This window comes from Lampetra planeri, chromosome 38 (assembly GCF_965212315.1).
Source record: "Lampetra planeri chromosome 38, kcLamPlan1.2.h2, whole genome shotgun sequence".
NCBI classification, from domain to species: Eukaryota; Metazoa; Chordata; class Hyperoartia; order Petromyzontiformes; family Petromyzontidae; genus Lampetra; species Lampetra planeri.
The window spans coordinates 2,921,398-2,945,337 of NC_136144.1; the positions used below are offsets into that span (position 1 = coordinate 2,921,398).

General features: G+C 43.8%; 1 protein-coding gene across 2 annotated transcripts in view; it reads left to right on the forward strand.

Annotated features, from left to right (window-relative positions):
• The window catches only part of LOC144731194 (contactin-2-like), a 361,376-nt gene that overhangs the window by 188,704 nt on the left and 148,732 nt on the right, over positions 1-23,940 (forward strand). For both annotated transcript variants that reach the window (XM_078612167.1, XM_078612166.1), the window contains exon 5: positions 6,861-7,030. In XM_078612167.1, coding sequence (XP_078468293.1) covers positions 6,861-7,030 — 170 coding nt within the window. The remainder of the gene's footprint in view (positions 1-6,860; positions 7,031-23,940) is intronic.

Consider the following 23,940-nt stretch of genomic DNA (forward strand, 5'->3'; position numbering starts at 1 on the left):
CAAAGACAACTAACATGCGGCTAAATATTGATTATAATGAGATTCCTTGCAGTTAATTTATATTTTAACCTGGAGTCTGTGATCGTGGCCTGGTGGCAGGGCATTTCCCGCTCGTTGCAAGTTCACAGTTCTAATCCAGCGGCCGCCCTGATTAGTACTGCCCGTATTTTAACCACAAAATACTTTGCGTTGTCTGCTTCACAGTGGATTCCTAATAACGGTTTTGGGTTAGATCGCGTTATTTACAGTAGATGTTAAAGTTCCAATTACGTTATTTGCAACAGAAAGGCATTGTGTGCCAGCGTTTTCCAATTTGAAAACTTACCCACAAATTACTTAATTGGGATGACATGCCAATCATTGTCCCCTCCTGCTTTCCTGGGGTAAAAAGCATAATGAATTTTAAAAAGCCTGCTAAGTATATGAAATAATGACAGGAATTTATATTATTTTGTGAATCCACTGTTGGATGAAAACCTCCCCACATCTTTCGGTCATGGGGATTGTCTAACCATACTTCACCTCGCGAGTCAGTATGGGTTGGTGAAGGTGGGTGTTGGGGTGCGGGACTCAGGGCTGGTTTATCACTCGCCTCTGATGTTAGCCGTGGTGGCAAATCGAACTCAGGTCGCGGGGTTCATCATGCGGTGTGCTGCCCACTGTGCCACCGCGCCCCCCTGCCCACAATGCAATTGGGTGCGTTACATGCGAAGGACGTGCAACATTTGCATAAACAGTGTGTTTGTAGTCTTGGGTACATTTTAACATAAGGACACAGTAATAAAGTACATCCTACAACGTCTCGTTAGAATTTAAAAAGTGTGCCTATCGTACTATTAGAGGTCCCACTTGCAAAAGAACTACAGGTCCCATGCCTCCACAGTCGATGTTTAATTACAAAGGATTCTACAGTGTAGTGTTTACATTACTCTGACTAAAAACTCAATTGGCCTCCAATGTGAGTGTGTTTTTTACATGATAAAATAAGCACTACGAACATATATCTATTCTAGTGCCATTCTTTCTCCAGCTGATGCCCTGTTGTGTTGCAAGTGTCTCATTTTGATAGGAAATATGTTCACTCAAACTGGGATGTAGGTCAATGGTAAACGTGCAGCCCTGCAATTACTTTCTCATGCCACTGCTGGAAAAAGGGCCTTCACTACAGGAAGTTGTAGAACCACTGGAAAGTATTTTGCCTTTTCTTCCACAAAGGCCAGATGCACGGAAGAGGTGGGATTACTCACACTTTACCACACCAGGCACGAGATTACTCACACTTTACCACACCAGGCACGAGATTACTCACGCTTTACCACACCAGGCACGAGATTATTCACACTTTACCACACCAGGCACGAGATTACTCACACTTTACCACACCAGGCACGAGATTACTCACACTTTACCACACCAGGCACGAGATTACTCACACTTTACCACACCAGGCACGAGATTACTCACACTTTACCACACCAGGCACGAGATTACTCACACTTTACCACACCAGGCATGACCTGTCAGTCAACTAGCAGTGCCATACCCAGAAGTTGGGGGAGATTTAAGAAACTTGCACCGTTGTTTCAGCTGCCATGCCAGGAGATCAAACGAGCGACCTCTCCGTTACAAGTCTAGTCTGCTACCCATTATTCCACAGTATTGTCTAAACATGGGATGTATCAATAACATTTGCAATTTTAGTTGCTGATAAATATCACACACGACAGAATTCCTGTATTTGACCCGTAATGTATTCATACGTAGCCATCGTACAATGCCCTCTGCTCAGTCGTCTTCAACATTTAATCACTGCCCATTTTCTGGCTTTAATAATGCACCACAAAATTGCCCAGAGACTGTGGAAATGAAGACACAAATCACGTGTGATCTGGATCAGCGGGAGACATGGTGACCTCTAGGCTATCCAGCCAGCAGTGTGTTCAGACCGATGTCTCTCTTGCCTGGCTTACATCTCGAATACAGTGGCTGATGTGTGGCGAAGTGGCTCAGAGGTCAGGACACAGATGGCGCAACTGAGATCTAGGTTTGAATCCCAGTTTAAGCCCCTCATGATGAAACGAGTTCACCAAACATAGAAAAATTTACTAAATTAAATCTGGGGTTTTGATTTAGTTTTGCCAAATTCCAACTCTATGAATTGAAAAATATTGGCTTGACTTTGTCACCCAACAATCTCATCGCGGAGCCTATGGAAGAGGGTCACACTTCACTGTGTATAGAATATTTTAAAAATACCAGTTGAAGGCTTTTCTGGAGAACTCCTGTGGAAAATATCTTGCTTAATCCAACATAGGTCCCAATTAACTCTCAGTAGATTACTTTCTGTACTTGGACAGCAAGAGATTGGGGAGATGGGTGACGGCATTTGGCACTGCTTACCCTTGACATGTTCATGTGCAATTTTATTGAAGGACTGTGTGTTTTATTGGTCTGGTCTGGGACTGGTTTTGTCTTGCTGCCTTGCTCAAGATTGCATTTTGTGTTTCAAAATCGGCAGGAATTGATGCACTTACGCAATTTGTACTTGTAGATGTTATTTATTTGTATTTACATTTAGTAACTTGCTTTGCTTTCCTTAAGTTTGCATTCATATTCGCTTTGTGTTGTTTGTTGTTGTAACTTTCTGACCCGCCCCTACTGGACATCTTTGAAAAAGAGCTTTACAGCTCATCGGATTCCTCCAGTCTCAATAAAGATTCCGATTAGGATCCTTAAAAAGGATTTTTAAAAATTATGCTACAGCTCACTTCACTATTCCCACGTGTATTTTGGGTCTGCCCGATATTATTTTGGTTTTGGTTGTTGCCAACTTTAAACAATCCCACTGCCTGGCTTTGTGGAAGCACCTACACCCCAGGGAGGTCATCTCTGAATTATTGCTTTAAATACCGCCGCTTCCTCTGACCTTTTGCAGAGCTCATCGTTTGATAAGTGATGCTGCTGCTTCACTTCTAGACGCTTGCAGAGGCAAGATTTTAGAAATGCAGCTATTTATTTCTGTCTCTCATTTAAAATTTCCATATTGTTGCATCCTATCCAAATCCTGAGAACTACTTTAATACGCTCATCCTAGCCTGCTTCATACGCTGATATTTTCATTTTCCCAGATATATTATATAGCCCATTAAATAAAGCTGATGCTTGAGGTTTTTGTGTGATTTACTCTCCTGCCTCTCTTAATACCACTGTCTAGTGATTGAATGGCAGCTTCTTATCAGATATTTTTGCTCATTTAAATGGGCTTGCAGTTTCGTGAATTCTTCCGTTGCTAGATCATCAGTAACTGTGCTGTAATTATGTCGCAGTGAAGGTGAACTTTTGTGCAGTGCGGTGCAATCTGCATCATTAAAATGTCCATTCCCCGAGTACACCTTGCTGTTGGATGATATGGTGCTCATCTTGTTTGGCACTGTGATATTTTATCTGCGTGTAACATTTGAAACCAATTTCCTATTGTAAAATAGAAAATAAAGAGCAAAGTGTCACCGAGACTGATTCAGAAGATGTCCTGAGTCGGGGTTGTTTGGTCACTTCCACCAGCGAATGGAGAACTCAGAGAAAGCTCAGCTCTGTTGTTTACAGGAGTAGGCAGGAATACATTGGTGACAAAACATTATGCCAATGAAGAAAGAGCAAGCAAGCTGAAACTTAACTTTCTATTTTACCATTACCATATTGTAATCGCAGTAGATAATGAATAGCAAATTAAATATTCATATCTTACAAACCTTTGTCAATCCACTGCTTGGTGAAGGAGGCTTTAACACGCCATCAGAGTTGTTAACCGTACTTCACCACACTGGTCACTCTATCCCAGGATGCATTTAGTATTTAAACTATCTCACGTGTCAAGTTGTCGCTTTACTAAACCTATACCTAAGTGTATGTTGTGTAACACAAACATAAATTATCAATCATAATATTGGCTGCAAAAACTGAGGTGTTAAATAAAATAACAAGTAAAAAAAATAACAGGTTTTTTACTGTCACTGAGAGGAAATAATGGATCTTGACATTTGTACAACTGATCTTCTATTATAAAGGTTTTTTGGGTTAGATCACGTAAATATATAAATGTATTGTTAAACATCGCAGATGGCCAGTCGGCCAGAATGCCACTATCGTCATTTCATCACAGTCATAGATTAAAAACATTGTTGTCAAAATAACCTCTTTTTTAATTAATCTCATGCTACTGCAGCAAAGCCAACTCACAGTCTATTGGACACACGTAAAAAAACCCAGAACACATTGGGACTTAACTACATTGGTTTGGCAGGCAAATAGAACAGAGGGCAATAATTTACACGCAACATCGTTAAACGGTATATTTTATTTCACATTGAAACACGGCAGAGATGATTACCACTTTGTAACTTTCACAGGTGACGTAATGTCACCTTGCTGAACAAACATACTCTTTGGTTCTACGTGACTTTACCGAAAGAACCAAAGAGTATGGATTCCTGCAGTCACGAAAGCTTCAAATCAAGATATTTTTGCTGAACAAGTTTTGTATTCAAGTTATTCTGCAGAAACTGAATTAAGGATGACAGTGTTCTTGTTAATGTTTCAGGGTCGTTTGCGATGATGATGAAGAATATGGCAAAGATGAAATAGTAAAAATATACATGAGAAAATTGTTACGGAGAAAAAGACCGTTTAAACAGACTATGCATTCAAATATAATGCAAAAGTATAAACAAAAAGAAAATATTAAACTGGTGCTTTAACTCAAACTTATGCAGCTGATGGAAGACAGGAACATATACAGATGTAACTCTGCGGGTGTATGGGTAGAAAGAGAGTGGTGGCATTTCACAATTACAGAACAATTATATGAGCTCCATTGACAATTAATTATCACACAACGATTCATTTGCGTAATCTGGTGATGATGCTGCAGCCCGACAGATAACTCGTAGCAGATTGGCTTGTGCAAAAGTCATCAGCAAAAATGCGAAAATATGGGGAATCGAGGCAGGGTGCGTAATTACTCTGTTTTATGATCGTGACTTCCAAGGGCAGAGTTTACTGGTGGCCAGGATTGTGCATCGCTTAGCAGCGACAAACCCCGGCATGTTTACTGCCAACAGACGCGTGGGTGGCAGCAAATGTTTCCCATAACTTTTGCTCACAAATCTGTGACCACCGTCAAGTCAGTTTTTACTGTGAAATTGTTTCCCCATTGGATGCTTAAAATTATTTAAAATTGAGATGTGTTGACAGTGCAATCATGACAAAATTGCCTTTTTTTGTACATGTGAGTTATTTTGTCTGGGGAACGTTGGGATTCATAACTGCGGTGCCCTCTATTCAAATTGCAAACACCTCGGTTTAGAAAAACGTCTTTGACAATAATCCTGTGATGATCCCACCGCGAAGGATATGATTTGAATAATGAAAATGTACAAATTGCAAATTGCCAGCAAGCGTGCATCACGCGCGCCATCATTTTTCCAGGCCACATTTGTGGAAAATTGTGCAGAAAATTTTCTTGGGTTGAACAACACTGTGTGGCCTATGTCTTAACATAAAATCCACACACACTTCTGGGACAACTCTAGTGGATCCTAAGAATTGTGACTCGTATTTTATAGTTTTTTTTTACTTTTTATTATTCAGGTCACACCAAAGTAAATGTTATCACAAATGCCCGAGTGAGAAACATGGCTTTATTTTCTCTCCTCCATTGACAGCCTGACGCCAAAAGTGGAAGCTCCTGCAGTTTGACCCTTAGGGACCAGTCTACATGAGGGGACAACTGCTGCTGACTTTCCACAAAGTAGTACTAATTTTATCAAACCTAGCAAGGACGACGAGATGAAAGAGATGATGGACAATCCATAATTCTGAAATTTTCAAGCTTTAACCTTCCTAATTGAAATTGAGTTTTATTTCATATTTTGGCAATACATGTTCTTATTTATTCAGGAAGGCATTATTGAGCCTCAAGAGGACAAATACTTTAATGTTTGGCCAATTCCTAAATAAGCATTTTACGTGTGGGAGGAATGCATAGTAGCTCATAAGCATTACCACTAAAAAATATCTAAATATATATTAATCAGCAATCCTCTTGGTGTTGTGTCATTTCCTGGCCAAACATGAACATGTCATCTAACACCTTCCATCATTATGGAAGCCCAAATGGCCAATAGACTAAAGCATATTCATCTATGTTTATGGAGATACAGAAATGTTTATTTTTAGAATTATCCACACCACTCTACAACAACGCATAATGAGTTTTCACACTTATAAGTTTTTTTTGCACTGCCATGGCCATGTTATACAGAGGGAGGTCTCTTGCCAATGACGTCTGGTAAACAAGCAGTATTTGTAAAATAAAACAGACTTTGATGATGAGGCCCAGAAGGTCAAAGCTGGTAGAAAGTTTACTTTCCTAAAAAATGCCACTGTTTAATGACAATCTACAAAGTCACAAGGTGTCACGGATCTTGAGCAAAGCCAGGAGCGCTCTGTCTCCCTCTGCTGCTGGATGGTTTAACGCCGGCATATCGTGTGGCAGGACGCGTAAAATCGCTCGCTCTCTCTCTGTATCGGTGGCATTGCGGAGGGACTGGCCATTGGCCAACTTCATCAGTGCCCACGCCATCTCCTTGCGAGACGTGCGAATGCAATCTCATCGGTGGAGAAAGGCCTTGAGGCTGGTAAACTAAGCCGAATGGATGTTTACATGATGATAAAAAGACGGGATCATATATTCATTCCATTAACATTTAAAGGCTTTCTCAGACGCTGAACAAACATGACAGAGTTAAACATCACTTATTTATTCGATCGATGTGGCTCTCTCTCTTGCCCGACGCATGCAGGTGGATGCTGAACAGCACGGAGATCGAGTATTCCGAGAGATTCAGTCTGCAGGGTGGTAACCTGGTGATCAGCGATGCGGAGCGCTCGCTCCACTCGGGGCAGTACCAGTGCGAGGCGAGCAACGTGGCCGGCTCCGTGCTCAGCAACAAGGCCACACTCCACTTCATCTGTGAGTGTTCGTTAACCCCAAGGGCCAGACAGTTGACGTGCAATTGCCACGGCTCGCGCATCTCTGCAGCTCGCACAGCCTCCACTCTCTGAGCTCAGAGAAAAGGTAAAGGGGCAGCCCTAGGGTTGCTTTGCTCCATGCCATTGCTGGCAGAAGGGAGCTGCTGAGAACCCCTCTTGAGGGCATTTTGGCACAATGGTCCATGCTGGGCAGAAGTCTTAGAAAACTGGGAATACCCACACTTAACCCCACCACACGCAACCTGCCGATCCACTCGCTGTGAGGAAAATCCATTGACACTTCTGGTTGGACAGAGGCGGGAGGATTTAAAGGACTTGCACCGTTGTTTTGAGCCCCACGCCAGGGGATCAAACAGGCGCCTTCTGGATTGCAAGTCCAGCGTGTTGACCATTCCACCATGGCAGGATCCATTCCTTTAGCAATCATCAGTGACATTGCTTTCACGAGTAATCTCTTATGCATCGTGCACATTGCATGTGCGTGCCTGGCCAGATGTGGTGATGCATGCTTGAATTACACCGCTTTAGAGGTGGCCTTGGTGGATCATTAAACAGCTTCCAATTACAAAATAGCAGTGACGCCAATGGTTCTCGTATCAGAGCCCGACTGACTGAGCCCTCTCACTCAGCTGCAGGTTTAACAACCACCAGCGGCATTCAACTTTACACCAGTTGGTAGTGCGTTCAGCGCTTGTTGTAGAGGTTCACGGTTTGAATTCCAGCGGCCACCCTGGTTAATGCTGCCGTGTGTGTCGTAGCCGTAATAATACTACGCGCCGTATGCTTCAAAGTGGACGTTGGAGATCCTGTAGTGTCAGTCGCAAGGGTAGACCATCCTGTGCTGGAGCTACGCTCAAAATTCCCCACGTGTGAAAGTATGGGTGGAACGATGCATCGATCCATCGATGAATGGTGATTCTTACAGGCTCACGATGCGTGCATAGAATCCTATTGTTCGTGGTCCCACAATGCCACAATCCATCTACCGCCGCAAATTAGCTGATCTCATCACTCCATCTCCACAGTCGTCGTCCTCTTGGGATTGTGTTCTCTCCATTCCCTGCCGCTGTATCAACCGGCAGACAATAGGCCATCATCTCAGCCATTGGCCATAACCCCTATCGGGATCTGTCCTGCCCAAGCCTAACTTACATTTCTTAAGAGTGAATGCGATATCCTTAATTTGGAAATTGACGGACGAGTACCTTTAGGGAACACCGTGCAGCATTCTAACAGCATGCCGATGAAGCGTAGCTCTAGCAATGTCTGCAAGTGGCCTGGTGTGGTGTCCAGCAACGGGGAGCGCTGCAGTGATCAATGCGGGACGGCATCGAGAACGCGGCCAATCTAATGAAGTGAACTCGACAGCAATGGGGGGTTAGGGTGCAGTTTTTTCGAGGAGCATACGGGCCAGTTTAACCAGCCACTCAGTCAATCAAATTGCTTATTTATAACCCGGAGAGAGAGAGAAAGATGGAGACAGCACGTTGCATTTGTCCGACGAGACCCGGGGAAACGGGCGTGCAGGATGGATGAGACCGGCGCAGCGAGTGTGGCGGTGGACAGCACTTTTGTGACATTTCCATTTCCAAGTGCAAAAACGAATTTATAGAAATCAGGTGATTTAGCATTTGTGATAAATGCAATTATTATTGAACATAAATGTATTGCCTTTTGTCAATCCATGACTGGATGAAGGCCATCCCACACTGTCAAGGACAAACACAAACACGAGGATCCATCCATAACCCCCACACACCCTCCCCCTCAGCCTCTGTCAAACCTACAAAGAGGAGCTTTCTGTAGTCAATGGGCACACTTGTGCACTCGCTAGAGATTGCCACCGTGGATGGCTGTCATGCAGAGGAGGAGATGTCGCTCACGTTGCCTGGACGTCATATTGCAAGGGAATCGGCAGGTTCCACTTTGCCGCTTTGGAGAGAAGCAGAGTGTGCCACGCACGGTGGCTTGGCGTGTTCCATGCGTTCATGTGTTGCAGCCACACCTGCGGCCCGCATGCTAATCGCGCCATGCAAGTGTGCCTGGGGACACAATTGTGGCCACTGCATCGCACGTCTATGCTACTGGGACGTTGCCTGGAGGTGACCTTGTGGGAGTGAGTCGAGTCCTGCAGCCGCTGCTTTCGCGCCGCACGGCACCGGCTCCCCGCTGCATCTCGTTCCCGGCCAGCGCTGAAGAATAGACAACAAACGACTCTGAGATCCGTTTTCTCTCGGTTGCATCGCGAGGACCACTGCAGCGATGATGGCTGGCTCACGTGCGGCCTAACGAGGGCGTCCACTCGGCCTGTGCGCCGCGCCTGGGTGTGCCATGCAGGGACGATGGTCACCAGGGTCTATACTAAAACCTGTGATGCCCACGTCCGCACGCGCACTCTTCTCTCCGTGGCGCCGATGTGGCTGGCAGACAGTTTCTCCGCACCGGTGGATGTCTGTTGGGAGATGCTGTAATCTTCATCTGCTGCAACCATGGCTGCTGGCTGCTGGCTGCTAATTTACAGCCCACGACATAGTCGGAGGAAAGTTACATTTGGAGACGCTGTCCCGCGGCACCACGCGCCAGGCTATTAGCTTCCTGGAAGAGCGCTGTCCCTGCCCGCATTGCTTGGATGGCAGCCAGCAGTGCGCTTCGGAGAAGACGGCCTTGGTTTGTTGCCGCACGCTGCGAGCTCCGAAATCTTACCACTGATGCTGGCGTCAACAACAACAACTACAACGACGTCGTTGCCGAGGCTCGATGCGACGATGCCGTTTGGTGCGAGCCGACGCCACGCAGCATGGTCGCGGCTCACTTGTTCCTCTTGCACAGGTCTACAGCGTGGAGGAGCTCGTGTGCATGTGTGAAGCTGCATCAATTCGCCTTGGGTTGTTGACTGTGTGGGAAAGCTGACGATGTGTGACGATGTTAATAAGGGTGTGCACCCTCGTGTGCAGTGTGCCACATTCTGCACCCGTCCGCTGCAAATGCACATCGGGATGTAGCATTTACACCATTTACATCATCATTTACATCATCATTTACATCATCATTTAGACCATCGTACAGAATATGGAGCTTGCACGTTCCATGCAGCATGTCAGGGGACGTGTGGATGAAACAATCCACACGGCTGGAAAATTTGCGGAGATTCTTAGCTCAAACCACCAAGGTGTCCGCCTGCTTATTACGTTGAGGTCAGCGCAACGGAGAATGCGGTTTGAGTCAATTTGTGTACAACAGCCTTTTAATATGGAACCGAAAACTGATTTGAGGAAGATGTATGACCTGCATATGAGATGAGGTCAAAATGTCATGGGCAGTAAATAGTTGGGTTCTTGATTAAAATCCCTCAACGTCGCGGTGGCAGGGTGGCTGGGAGCCACGGTGTCCGTGCGGAGCTGCAGGAGAATGAATGATGCTCTGTGTATCTCACGGGGTTTATTTAAACTTCCGGTTAAATAAAGGATACATACCTATGTACAGTAAGTGCATGCACAAACGTCATACAAAATATGGTTTATCGCGATCTTAACCCAAAAACCTCTATTATGGATGATATTGGTCGCGAAAGCCTCCTACGTGTTAAACCAAATATGGTTTAGCTCGGTTTTTTTTTGCCTCGCCCAGTTGTGAGCATTGATCATCCGGTCTAAACGACACGAAGTGAACCTCTCATCTGAAGTGGTGAAGAGTCTCCTGGCCATGCAACGTAGATCCTTGGAGGATGATGCGATGAAGTCCACCGTTCGCTTTGCCTTTGTGGCTCGATTCTGTGTCGGGAATTTTTAAACGCATGAATTCTAGGTTTAGCGATTCATTGATTAATATTCATTACACTGGTCAACAAAAAAAAACCATTTTTTTCTGGCCTGGACTTTTGCAGCTGTTTTAGACTAATTTCAGGGTGCTGATTCCAAATCTGATCTCAGATTTGCTCTATCACATCTCATTTTATCCTATCGGCATACCCCATTTTCATTGATTTTACCCAAAATTATGATTGCAAGTTGTTGCGAGTCAGTGACTGCTTTAGTGTCAAAATATGGTGCTGTATTTTTAGGATAGTGTGTTTATAACATCATTTTATGTAGATATCCACATTTATTTAATATTTTTCTTCTGCAGTTTTTATTGAAAATGCAATATTTGATATCTCAAAAAGCTGATGTGATAGACAAAAACTGATGCCAGATTTGGGATCAACACCCCAAAATTACCTTAAAACCGTTGGAATACCTTATGCCAGAAAAAGTGTGTTGGCCAGTGTTATTGAATCTGCCGTCGTGTTTAATGTGTTGAGTGTATAAGAGTTTACGTTTGTCGATGTATGCAAATCGTACGCGGAGTGAACGATGATGATATTACATTCAGGGTGACGGGTCTAACAAAACAGTGCAAACAAGACATGAGAAAACGAGAACGGCTATGAATGACATGGTTAACATTTTATGGAAAGGATTACATTTATTCAATCGAGTCGTGGCCCTGAATCAGGAGAATGAATTTAGTCACTGGGGTGGGGAATTATTATATCATGGGTACCATAAATATATGTATGTTGAACTTCTTTCGCACCGTACGTAGCCCACCAAGTGGAGGTGCGACCGTGAGTGTCATTGGTGCAGTTAGTTGTGAGAGAAATGCCGGGAATACGCATGGTAAATAATAAGAAGAAGAATTTACAGAAAATGTATATACACTACTGAATGAAGGCCTCCCCACCCTGCGTTGGCCATGGGCTATTTCCATCATACTTCAGCACACTGGTCAGTACAGGTTATTGACAACGGGGAGGGGGGGGGGGGCTTGATTCACGACTTCTTTGCATCCACATTGACAATCAGGAACGACAGCAATGAAGCCCCTGATGGGTTTTCCCATGCAGGAACGTCTGCGTCGTTGTTATTCCAAGTGCTAACATTTCTTGGCCAAAATTAATTTCTCATTTGTTTGCATGTAAGATGACACCCTTAATTCATACACCACGAGAAGCTGCCCGAGTTTATCAATTCATTTTAATTGCTGTATGTTTTCGACGTAATTAATTGACTCGCTGAATATTGCTGGCACTTTTGACTGCTTCTTTTCCAGCGTTTAATGAGCTAATGAGAACGTTGCATTACCTGACTGGCATGCCGAATTTCCCTACGTTACGAGCTAGTTAATATATCGGCAGCAGTAGGGTGAAGTGTGAGTAACCCGTTCATCCCTCGGCCCACGTGGCCCATATGGCCTGTGCGCAGAAGGCCACGTTCCTGTAGCGCTGTGAGTACTCGGCAGTGACCACTGGGTCTGGATTGGGGAATTATGGAAGCGCCAATTAAGCTGTATCCCGAGCTAAAGAGTCAGTTAAAATACATTTATTTATTTTAAAAAAAACATTGTATGAAGTGCATTTTAAAGTTGAAAAAAATCTGAGTGCCTAATAGAAAAGTAGTTGTCTTATTTATGTATTTAAAATTGAGGCAGAATGTAAGTGCAGGCGTTTGGTCTCACTGACCTGATGAGAAGCACAGTTCAGCATCTTATTGGCTGATTCAAACCACTCGCACGGAGTGCTTTTGGCCAATAGCAAGCTGTGTTTCCATTGCATTTCCATAGGGACAGCCCACTGCCTTCAATGTTTGACCGCACGAGCCACCACGGCATCTTAGGCCCCTTCAGGGACCTATTTCTTAATTTCCACTCAAGTCCCATGGACATCAGCTGCGCTGCATTTGCAAACCTCTAAATTAAACAGACACCATCTGGAGATCTTTCTACTGCATTCTCATAGCATGTGCCTGTATGTAGCTGTGATAAACAGTTAAACTGTAAGATCACACATTTATCATCATCACTGCCAGTGGGCATTGCCTAAAACGCATAAAAGCTGACCACCATAAGATCATAATAATAATGGAATATTATATTATCTGTCATGGGGATTGTTCGACCACACCTCACCACGCAAGTTGGTGAGGTGTGGCTGGGAATTGAACTCACGCGGCCAGGTTCATAGTGCAGTGTTGTGACCGCTGTGCTACTTCTCCCCCATATAAACAGATATCAGCACATCCAAATACATCTCCCGAATAACTTTTCCATTTACACAAGCTGCTTGAATTCGAACTCGCGAGCGTTCTACAATGATCAATGTGCACTACCTGCCGTGACTAATGTCATCCCCTCTTCTGATGTGTGCTGGCCAAGACCATTTAATACTTAGAACTACCATAGCTTCTAGTTATAACGACATACTTTCGATTAATAACTACAATCAACATGCTTTGCATTCAGTTCAGGAAGAGTGCATTGCCCCGTTTGTGTTTTGTTTATCATCGGTAGCAGTCAATGCGAGCAGGTGACCACTTACCGTGCAATGCTGGAAATTAAAATGTCACCCGTGACCTCACCTGCGTCTGGAAGATTTAGAGGGAGGCACAGCAGATGAAGACCTCTTTATTAGGGAACCCAACTCCCAGTATGAATCTCACGCGCTGCAGTAGGCACGAAGAGACCTGAGGTATGACGCGATCGTTTATGAACTTGAAAGCTAATAAAACCGGCTTAGCAATGCATCTGGTCTGGCTGCAGTCATTCCTTATTCTGCCACGCCAGATACGTTTTGCTGGTCGACGGACTTTGAGCGTCAGCTAGAATGAGTCTGCCATTACGCGAGATGAAAAGCATTATTGAACGCAGTGCTTTACTCTCTTGGCCGTTTCATTTCAGAAAGTGCTGCTTCCTTTTTAGTCGTCTCCACCAAGAGGCCAACATTTGCAAAATGACAAAATGCATCGTGCCGTCGACGCTACATTATTAGATTTCTGAGCGCTGTATAAGACAGCTGTCAAAATGTATGCCCATGAAAAAGACGAAATGCCATTCAAGCCTTTTCTTCCAAGAACCAGAGCAACATTGATGCACTAATCCATCGCGCTTTGTGGCATTCTTGCGCTGGAGCTCATGTCGCTAATGTCACGGTCGTTTCCAGGTTCGTCCATGCTCTTATATATATTTAACAAAGGTGAAGCACTTAAATTTTGCACAGTTATTTTATTGTGAAAATCTTATTCAATGAAACTATAGAAAATGCAGGCAATCTAACATAGGCCATTGCAAAATGCTCTCTAATATGCACATAATTATGGGTTCAAATTTAAACAATGATGAAAAATTCCTGCATTGCAAACTTACCCATGGACAGACGATATGGCAAAGCAGATTACATTTTATCTATAGCATGAGTTGCTTTTAGGGAACAACATTAGCTTCTCGGTGTTTTATTTAACACACACACCGAAAGTGTAGCTAACGCTGCCCTGCAGAGGTTTTTAAGTACATGACACACAAGCAGAATTTATTATTTGCATTATGCTTGTGCAATTGAATGTGTGCTTGTGCAGCTGTGTGTCTGTCCGGGGCTTTATAACCCAAACCTACAAAACATGAAAATTACTGGAATTGTGCTTCAGAATTTTCCATCTCGGCCAGGTAATTATTTGGTAAAATGATTGACTCATATATGTGCTCAGGTTTATACGTTTAAATATCAATCAGTGGTGATTAAAATAAGGACCACTATTCTGGAAAGTCAACGGTGGTTGTTCTCTAGAGATTCTGACCTTTGCTGCAGTAAAGTGGAATTTCCACCACTGTTTCAAAATGACCAATGTAGGTTAGCACAACCCCATGCTCTCTTGAGCAGGAAACCCTTTGACTTTTGACTTGTTCCTTTTCACCCGAGGCTCTCTCTGTTATGTGGTAAAGTGTCATCTGAATCAGTCCTGTCTGCTCTCGACAAAACAATAACAGTGTTTTAAGTTTAATAGAAACCTGTTACGCATCTGACACATACTACTGCCCATGGTTGCTAAAACAATGTCTCTGTAGGGAAAGGCCCACTGTTACCCAGGTATGCTATGATTAATGCACCACTATTACATTGTGATGTCTTCTTCTTGGTATTTCCCCCACTCGAGTGGGGTCTGCTTTCCTGGTCCCTTTTCTCCACTCATCCCAGTCCTGGACCATCATCTCCACATCCACTCCACAGTCCATGATATCCTGGTCTCACCACTTCAAGGCGGCCTCTCAGTCTCTGCTCTGGTGATGCCATGTTCACCACATTTCTTCTGATGTGGTTCTCCTGTCTTCTAACAGCATGTCCCCCTAGCCATCCAAGTCGACTTTCCTTCAGCTTGTCTGAGAAAGTAACGTCCACTCTTGCCTTCTTCCTCGTCTCGTTATATCCAACCTAGTTAAGTCTTGTGAACTCTGGGATACATCTTGTCATCTTCATTTATGTGCTGAGCAACATCTGCTGGGGTGTCGCTGGGTAGTGCCCTGGTTTGCTCCCCCATGCAAGACGCTCGTTACGGAATTGTCTAAACTCCCCCGGTGCCAATGCCTGTGCAAAGGGCACTCTTAGCTATATATTCTGACTTCTATTAGTCAACCCGTGTAGAGACGTAGGCACCCTAACAGCAGCTTTCTTAATCATCTCAATTCATAACTGTATTCACAAAAAAATATAAAATGTAAAATATGCAGGATATGCAGGATTAATGTAAAATGTTAATATGTCCAATTTAGATAACATTTCTGTAATGTGTCGTGCACTTTTTTTGCACGTGACTCCTTGGATATGTACATTTGGTCGCAGATTTGCCACCTGGAGTTTCATTGGTAACACATAACAAGGGCTTTTGTGTCCCCATGCAGAGATTCAAACTGCTTACATAACAGGCTTAGCAGCATGTCTGCTACCTGGGTGTCCTCTCCACCGTCATTGAGACAAACACTTTGTGTGGCAGGACCGCTGCAAAAGTTAAACTGTCGTCATTACAAAGGAATTTCTATTCTAAACGATGCTTGTTTCCTGCATTTGAAGAGATGTAATGGGATTTTAAACTGTGCTTTTGGGGAAATGTTTTTGTGTAAAATATATACGGAGGCTCCCAGTGAATTGGGATGGCCCAATGAAGCCATTTGTGTTTAATGAATCACCAAGTTGCATTATGTTAACCAAGCAAAAAACAGCATTTGGCATTCCGGAGTTGGTGATTATCTTGTATTTAGAAGACCCTATAGTTAATGAGCCCAGATATTTGACTTGTTCGTACCACCTAAGGTGGCAGGCACAACTTTAATGGTCCCAATTTTTGTACGCGGCTAATAACGGTGAATGATGTGATAACCATTTAACATGAGCGGGTTATCAAATAGTTCACTCTGATTAGCCATATAAATACAGCGGTACCTCACAGGTCGTGTTACCTTAGATGGTACCAATGTCTGCTCTAGCCCATTGAGGACGACTGTTTGAGGTTGCTTAGCGGTCACGGCGCCTAGCTGGGTTCGAGTAAATCAGGGGTGGGGAACGTCCGGCCCGCGGGCCGTTAGAGGCCCGCGAAATCATTTGATGTGGCCCTGCCAAGGCAACCGCAGGCGGGACTCGAAATTCAATCAATCTAGAAGCAAACCTGGAAAAGCAATTGTGAGTAGCAACATCATCAATACCAGCTAACATCACACGCCTCACCAAAGAGAAGCAGTTCCAGCCATCACATTAGGGGCGAGTTAATTAAATGTTTGATTAAATATAACAGGGAAATTTTTAAGTTGATAATTTTGTATGGCCCGCGAATGATGTTATAAATATCCAAATGGCCCTTGGCAGAATAAAGGTTCCCTGCCCCTGCAGTAAAGGCTTCAGCCATCTGTGCTGAATCCACGCTCTCATCTGTAGCCAGTTGGTGGTCTCATCCTGGTCACCAAAGACTGTGAGACATGCGTTAAAATGTGTTGGTTTTTTTGCTTAATCTAACATAATTCCAACTCGGAGATTTAATTTTTTTACTTTTATTGACATGCTATAAACCATCTTTGCAAGACCTTAAAAGGTGTGGCCCTGGTGGGTATCGAGGCCTTGTGAAGTAACTGCAGAAAGGGTTCTGTGACGCTGTCTTACAGGCCTGTTCTCTGACACAGGTTGATGCACTCCTTGCTTCAGGGTGTCATTTGGAATGTCTTCACCTCATGACATGGCACTGATATCACAAATTGAAATATAATTGTGGGGAAATGTATTCCATAAGAGGCAGTTTGGTGCAATATTCATTTAATTAATTTACTTTGCTGACCAAATGGCCCCGTGAGAGAGCACTTGACTCACAATCAGAGCATTGTCGTGAGTTTGTATCCCAACCCAGGGTTCACTGAGCCCATCTTCTTTCCGGGGGTTTACAAAATGGGAAGTCAAATCACTTTGTGGGACGTCAACATCGCCCTGATGGTAGACTGGCCCCCACAGCGGAAAAGTGAAGGTTCAACCACTCAATCAGGGTCTCCAAAGAAAAGAGTGCTGCTCGACACCTGCTTGAGAATGTAAACATTGAAACTTTCGAAAATGTCTTATAATTTTTCTACGGTCATAAAAATGAGTACTTCTTTGTGGGAATACAATATTGGTTATTATATGGATCGACCGGTCCTTGCCATAGGATCGTGAAACTCCCACCAGTGACTGAGTGCACAGATTACAATGAGTGGCACTCATTCCGGCACGGGGACACTCACCTCTCGGGAGAATATTGAGATAATCTCTCTTCATTTAGAAGGAGACCAACATCATCTTTCCACTCTTTCGGTTTTGAAAGTGGAGTACAGCTGACGTTTCTGACACCAAAACACATGCCAGGATCTCTCGCAGCATATTTAGAGCAGAGCATGGCCTTTGGTGAAAAGCCCCTCAGCTTGTAAAGAAATGTAACCATTGCCCCAGTGGCAACTGAGTTCAGCGCCAGACCCAACAACTGCCTCTGACTGCAAAAGCTACCTCATGCATTGATCAGCACAAGAATGACAGTGAAAATTGCTCGTGGGACAGAGCGAAACATGTAATTATCAAGAGCTCAAATAGGTGTTTTATTGATTGAGTTTCAGAGTCCATCGTGACTAGGTGTATGATTGCAAAAAAGGTGTTTAAACTACTCTTTGATTTATCTGCTCCAAAGCTTTCCAGTATAGAAGAGTTGTTTAGGTATTAAAGAAGCATGTCCTCGTGCATGTTAGTTCTTGCATGTTAGTTCTGTAGTAATTGTTGCCACCTTATTACAATTTCCTCCTGAATAACAGGCATATGATGGAGGGTTGGCCCCTCACACCACATGTGTCCTTCCTGAAGGTGCTCCAGTTTCCTCCCACATGCATATAAACACTCGTTAATTTACTGAAATCATCTTAACATAGTAACATGCAATGTAACCGGACCTTCCTGAAATAGATTCCTTGGACTCAATGTGGCTTCCTGGGTAACTGATTAATAATTATTATTATAATCTACCAATGTCAGGACCACTACTGCAACCTTAATTCTCACCTATACACAGGCTTGTTCATTTCCTCTGGGTTTACACAACTGAAAGTAAAATAAATTATTCCACTTCTCCATTTTCCAATTAACTGCAACTGAATGCACATATTTGAAGTAAGCAACACAAATCAGTGGCATGTAAATGTACGATGTAAATAGCGCTGCAAAACGCTTCTGCAGTAGGAAATGCCCGCTGGAGGTGAGAAAATATGGTAGATGTTGCTCTACACGTTTCGGACAGAGACCAAACACGAGTATTATCTATCCTTCGTCAGGAGCAGAGACCCTCTTGAAAGATCCTCTTGAAAGATACTTGGAGAGGGTCTCAGCTGCAGACGAAATCCCATATCATTATGGAAGAGGCCACTCAAACACTGTTGATATCCCACAAAGCTGTAACACATTTTATCTTTCCAATCATAAAAGTTATTCCTGCACAGCAGTCTTGATTTCTCCCAACCAGAGTTACAACTCCCAGCATTCCATTTGAGAGTCAGTGCCCTGCCAACGTGCCACTACCGAGTGCAATTTTTTTTTGTTTTGATCACAAGACGTTGGTGTTTTTTTTAAAGCAACTGTCCTAAGTGCATATTACGTGGGTCGGAGAGAATGGCTGGAGAGCGGTGAGGAGACGGTGTTATCTAGATGGACCAGGCTCACCGCGGCCTCCGTTGTATCCAATTGTAAAATAACTAAATAACGTCCGCCTCCACTTCTCCAGGGCTGCCAGACATTTCTGATGAGTGACGGGGCATTACGACTTTGTGGACAGCCCTGGCAAATTTGTATCGTTTTATTATTTTGTCACATTTTAGCTTCGTGATTGACACGGCAATTGGCATGAAATTCCCATGCTGATGTTCACACATCATACATGTATACGAATACCAATCAGTGCCCTAACAGTGTTTGTTAAAATTGTGGACGTTTTAACTACATACACATGTGAATGCGTCAATAGTTGAATCCTATTTTTGTTGCGATTGAAGTATGAGACATATTTGAGTTGATGTATATGTTGCACTATTTACGATTCTATACAATCTATAACGTGTCAATACGGTAAAATACCAGTGACGTTTACGTGGTATGCAGCAATAGCAACCACGTAAACGGTCTAGTTTTAACTCGTATTAACCCACGACACTGTTTCGTCGGTATATAAAAAGCAAAAACACCAATGGCAGCACAGCAATGGGCGCAGTCCACATAGAGATTCCAGTTATTGGGTCCGTCTGTGGGTTGAATGCATCTGTATGGAGATTTGAGTGTTGCATATTTTCTTTGGCTCCTCCAGTTCATTCCCCCCCACATACCAGGCACATACGGACGATATCGACAGAGGCAGCAAGTGGCTTATGGTGATTGTCTCCTCGAGCCGACTCGCACACGGCTCACACCGTAGAACTCCTCACACACAGTCGGACGAAGCGAGCGAGCGCGGGACGCGATGATCTGTGAACACGTGCCCTTGGCCACTTCGGCCTGCTATGTGCTCTGCTAGTGGCAGTCTTGTCCCGTCTTGTTTTTGGGCATTCATTTTCATTTTTTTCTTTTTTATACAAAAATACATTTCAGTTACCCATATTGTTTGCACCGATCACTGAGTTTGACCAAATATCCCAATGCAGAACTCTTCTGAAAAAGACGACTGAGACTCTTTTTGATATGACTTAGTGGCAGGTTGTATACATATCTTCAGTGAAAACTCACTGTAGTTTTCCTCAATTGAGTTTTAAAACTTGGGAATATGCTTTTGTTGTTTTATGTAACTTGCCCCAGATGACAGGATGTGTAAATGTATTTCATAAATGGCAGAACTTCGTAGCTGATTTAATTTTGGGTACATTGAAAATAACATTACAACAAAATTGACATTGTGTGTAATAACTTGCAAATAAAACACACCTTATGTTCATGGGTGCTGTGCACGCACCAGTAAAATGTCCACTGACCGTTTAAAATGTGCCTGCAGCAGATATACTGCTTATTCTTGGTAGGACATCTACTGGAGCCAAGACATGAATAAGAGTGATTTAGTTTGAGTGTGCACAGCACTTGCATGCCCTGAGAGGTGATGCTCTCACTCATCATAAGATGCATCTTAGAAGGCAGTGGTACATCTGCATTTCAGCAAATCTCAGACAAAGCAAATGAACGGCTAAATATCTTACAAATGAATGTATCATAGTCACTCTGCATTGATCATATTAAAGAAGAAAAGCAGGATGCCACAATCGAAACCAGGAGAAAATCCATTATCAAGTCATGTTAAGGGGGACTGGCTCGGGAAGTAATGGAAGTGGGGTTAAAATAATGGGTGGCCAAATTATTTCTGGGCAGTGGGATTGTGGCCCCTGAGCTAATGCACATGAGGGGGAGTGGAGCTGTCACAGGACGGGATTTGGAGTTCAGCTCATGCGAGCGAAGGGGGAAGGGGTTTCTGCCGCAACGGAAGGTCCTCAACTTGTTCCAGGAGAATTTAGCCTCATTAATTGACCGGTTCAGCAGCTTATTTTTTTTCCCCAGAGTGATACAATAAAAAATGCTTGCCTGTTTTTAAGTTTAATTGACAAAATCATAAATTATTGTTCATCGGATATATGCTCGGTAGTGGCACGCAGTGCACTATGAAGCTGTTGACCTGAGTTAGATTCCTTAAACAGGTCACATCATTGGTGGTGAGTTTTATTTTAACTGGTTGTGGGGCTTCACTTGACCAACCGACAGTGAACCAGCGTGGTAAAGTTTATGGTCAAACCCCTCCATGACTAACATGGCTTGGGGAGGCCTTCATCGCGGAGTGGATTGACAAAAGGGCAGTAAATAATTCATTTTATTATAGTTAGCAATATTGCGCTTGGGATTTTGGGCCTTGAGGCCTTGCTCAGCAACAATCATTATGCAACCTATATGAAGGAGTTCCACAGCGCTCATTTAGACTCTTTCCTGATTACTATTACCACTATTACTTCGCTTGTTTACCAGGAAAGCCTCGCCAAGTCACAAGACTCTTTAATCGGAGAGTCCTACCGTGTTCTTGCAGTAGGCGACATTGCTGCTGTGTATAATCCCAAATTAAGTAATTTTCAGACACTTTTTCAGCATTGGGATTTTTGGCCAACCACAATAAAATTGTATTTTTTTTTGCGATAATTCAAGGTTTAACCTTCAGTGATACATCCTGGCAATTGTTTAAGGAGGACCAACTGGTCTGAAGGAAGCCATTTCCCAAAAAAGCAGCCTACAACTCCGCATATTATTTGTGGTTTAACCCCGTGACCTGCTTGTTACACTGAAATATTACGTGTTCTGATCCCAGACTGGTCCTTGTGGGCCTGCTTTAAGTACATCGTGGCTCCTGTTGAAGATCAATCAAACTCTTGCTTAATTGACTACTTGAGCAGAGCGTACATGAGTTCTATTGCCACCATTGCCAGCTGCATTGTACTATCTGAGCTTAAGGAACATCTGAAAGTCAACGTTGCTAATCTCCGTTGCTTGCCCGCTCGCTCGCCAGATGGTGCTGTGAATACCAATGAGGCGGAGGCTGTCGCAGCATGATCCCCGCTGGCACTGGGCCAAATCTGGCTTCGCGTGTCGGCTTCATGGTAATAATTCCGTCAACCGAGCGCAAGACATTAAGCTCACAGGTGTTCCCATTGATCGTGTACTTGTTCGGGGAAAAACATTTGCTTTTTTCACATTCTTTGTCGTCTCGGCCTGCTTTGTTGGTGCAGTCAATTTATTGATGTAAATAGAGGAAAAATATATATATTTATATCTGACTTGCTAAGAAGATTTGTAATTCTGGTAGCTTCTTCGACCTTGAGTTCTCCTCCTCGTCCTCATCCTCGATCCACACAACTCCTGCAATCTGATCAACATCTCCTGTCTCTGCCATTGCGTCAACCCAATGACTGTCGTAACCCACAAGGATTGCAGCAACCCACAATGATTGCAGTATCTTTCCCTCCAATGCCTAAAGCCTGAATCTCCAGCCTTAGCTTCATCCAGACTGCTGCTTCTATGCCCCTGACACAAACTCATTAAAGAGATGGTACCCTCCTTCTCAAGACTATTTGCTCGCTTCCGATTCACCTGTCTCAAACTCCGTCATGAAACATTGCCCTTTCTCTGACTTTACAGCTTGCAATGTTGACCGCACATTGCATTCACGGTCCTGGATATTACGAGCCACAGCATTCTTCTGGGATCAATAAAATGACTACCAAATTGTGGGAAATCCGTAAACAATAGCTGTCCATCATGGGACCTCCTTTGCCAGTACCAAAATATGATGATAGGGTTTTTCCCCTTTTGGCGTCCTCTGGCCTACCACCGTTTGAGACGAGGCTCAAAAGAAAGCTGTCTCTGGTGTGGACCAATCAGTTTCAAGGACAAAGCATATATTATCAGAGGATGTTTTTTGTTTGCATTCTGACCACAAGCATTGTGGTTAAAGCACACATGATTAGTCCAATCAGTTTCAAGGACAATGCATATATTATCAGAGCGTGTTTTTTGTTTGCATTCTGACCACAAGCATTGTGGTTAATGCACACATGATTTCTTGTAAAAGGTTTCAGTTTGGTGTTTTAACATTTTAACACCTGTTTTGTTGCCAGAAAAAAGGGGGAAAACCCTATTATCAATAGCTGTCCAATCGAGACGCTGGCTAAAACTGTAAAATGTGGAATTGGCACCAGCTGAAGTCTGGATTGTGTCTTACCTCTGCTCTCATTTCTCCTCGACTGCCTCTTGCCACAGTCTCTCATCAATCTCTTCACGTTCGTAGGACACTCTTTCCAATAGACTGAACTTACAATCTTAAATCACTTACATTGTCCATATTTCTAACTTTTCCAATCAAATTTAGGGAACAGTCTTAGGTTGCGCAATGACTCCCATTAAAACTTGACTTTTAATTTAAGTGATTTATGCCTAGCCGTGACTTATGCAGCATGGATTGTGAATGTTGCCTGGGTAAATTTGCATGATTATTTGTTGAACATTGGAACATTGCGTGAATTCTGCTTTGGAACGCTTAACCTGTCGAGTGCACAGTGCCTTGGAACGCAGGGGACATCGTGAGAGCGCGATATATCGTCTGTTAGATTCCACCTCCTGACACAGCAGTGGAAATAATCGCTGTAACATGCGTACACCGCAGTCGATCGGCAGGTTGCACGTGGTGCGGTAAAGTGTGGGTCTCCCACCTCTTCCAAAATGCCTAGCCAAGCGTGCAAAGAGTAGGCCAAACACCCGCTGGTAGGGACCTCTCTGTAAAGCCCTCAAGTCGAGGCCCTTTTGTCAATGAACGAGCATCGAGGCATCTTGACTAAGCACGCTGCGCTACAAACCTGGCGACCCGGGTTCGATTCCCGCTCACAGTCAACACCAGTGACGATTATCTGAACCGGTCCTGGGCTTCCCCTAGGTCGACTCAGCCTCAAATGAGTACCCAGTGTGGTGTGTAAACATCGTCACTGGGGAGACAAAGGCGGCCGGGCGTGGTGTTGGCCACCCAA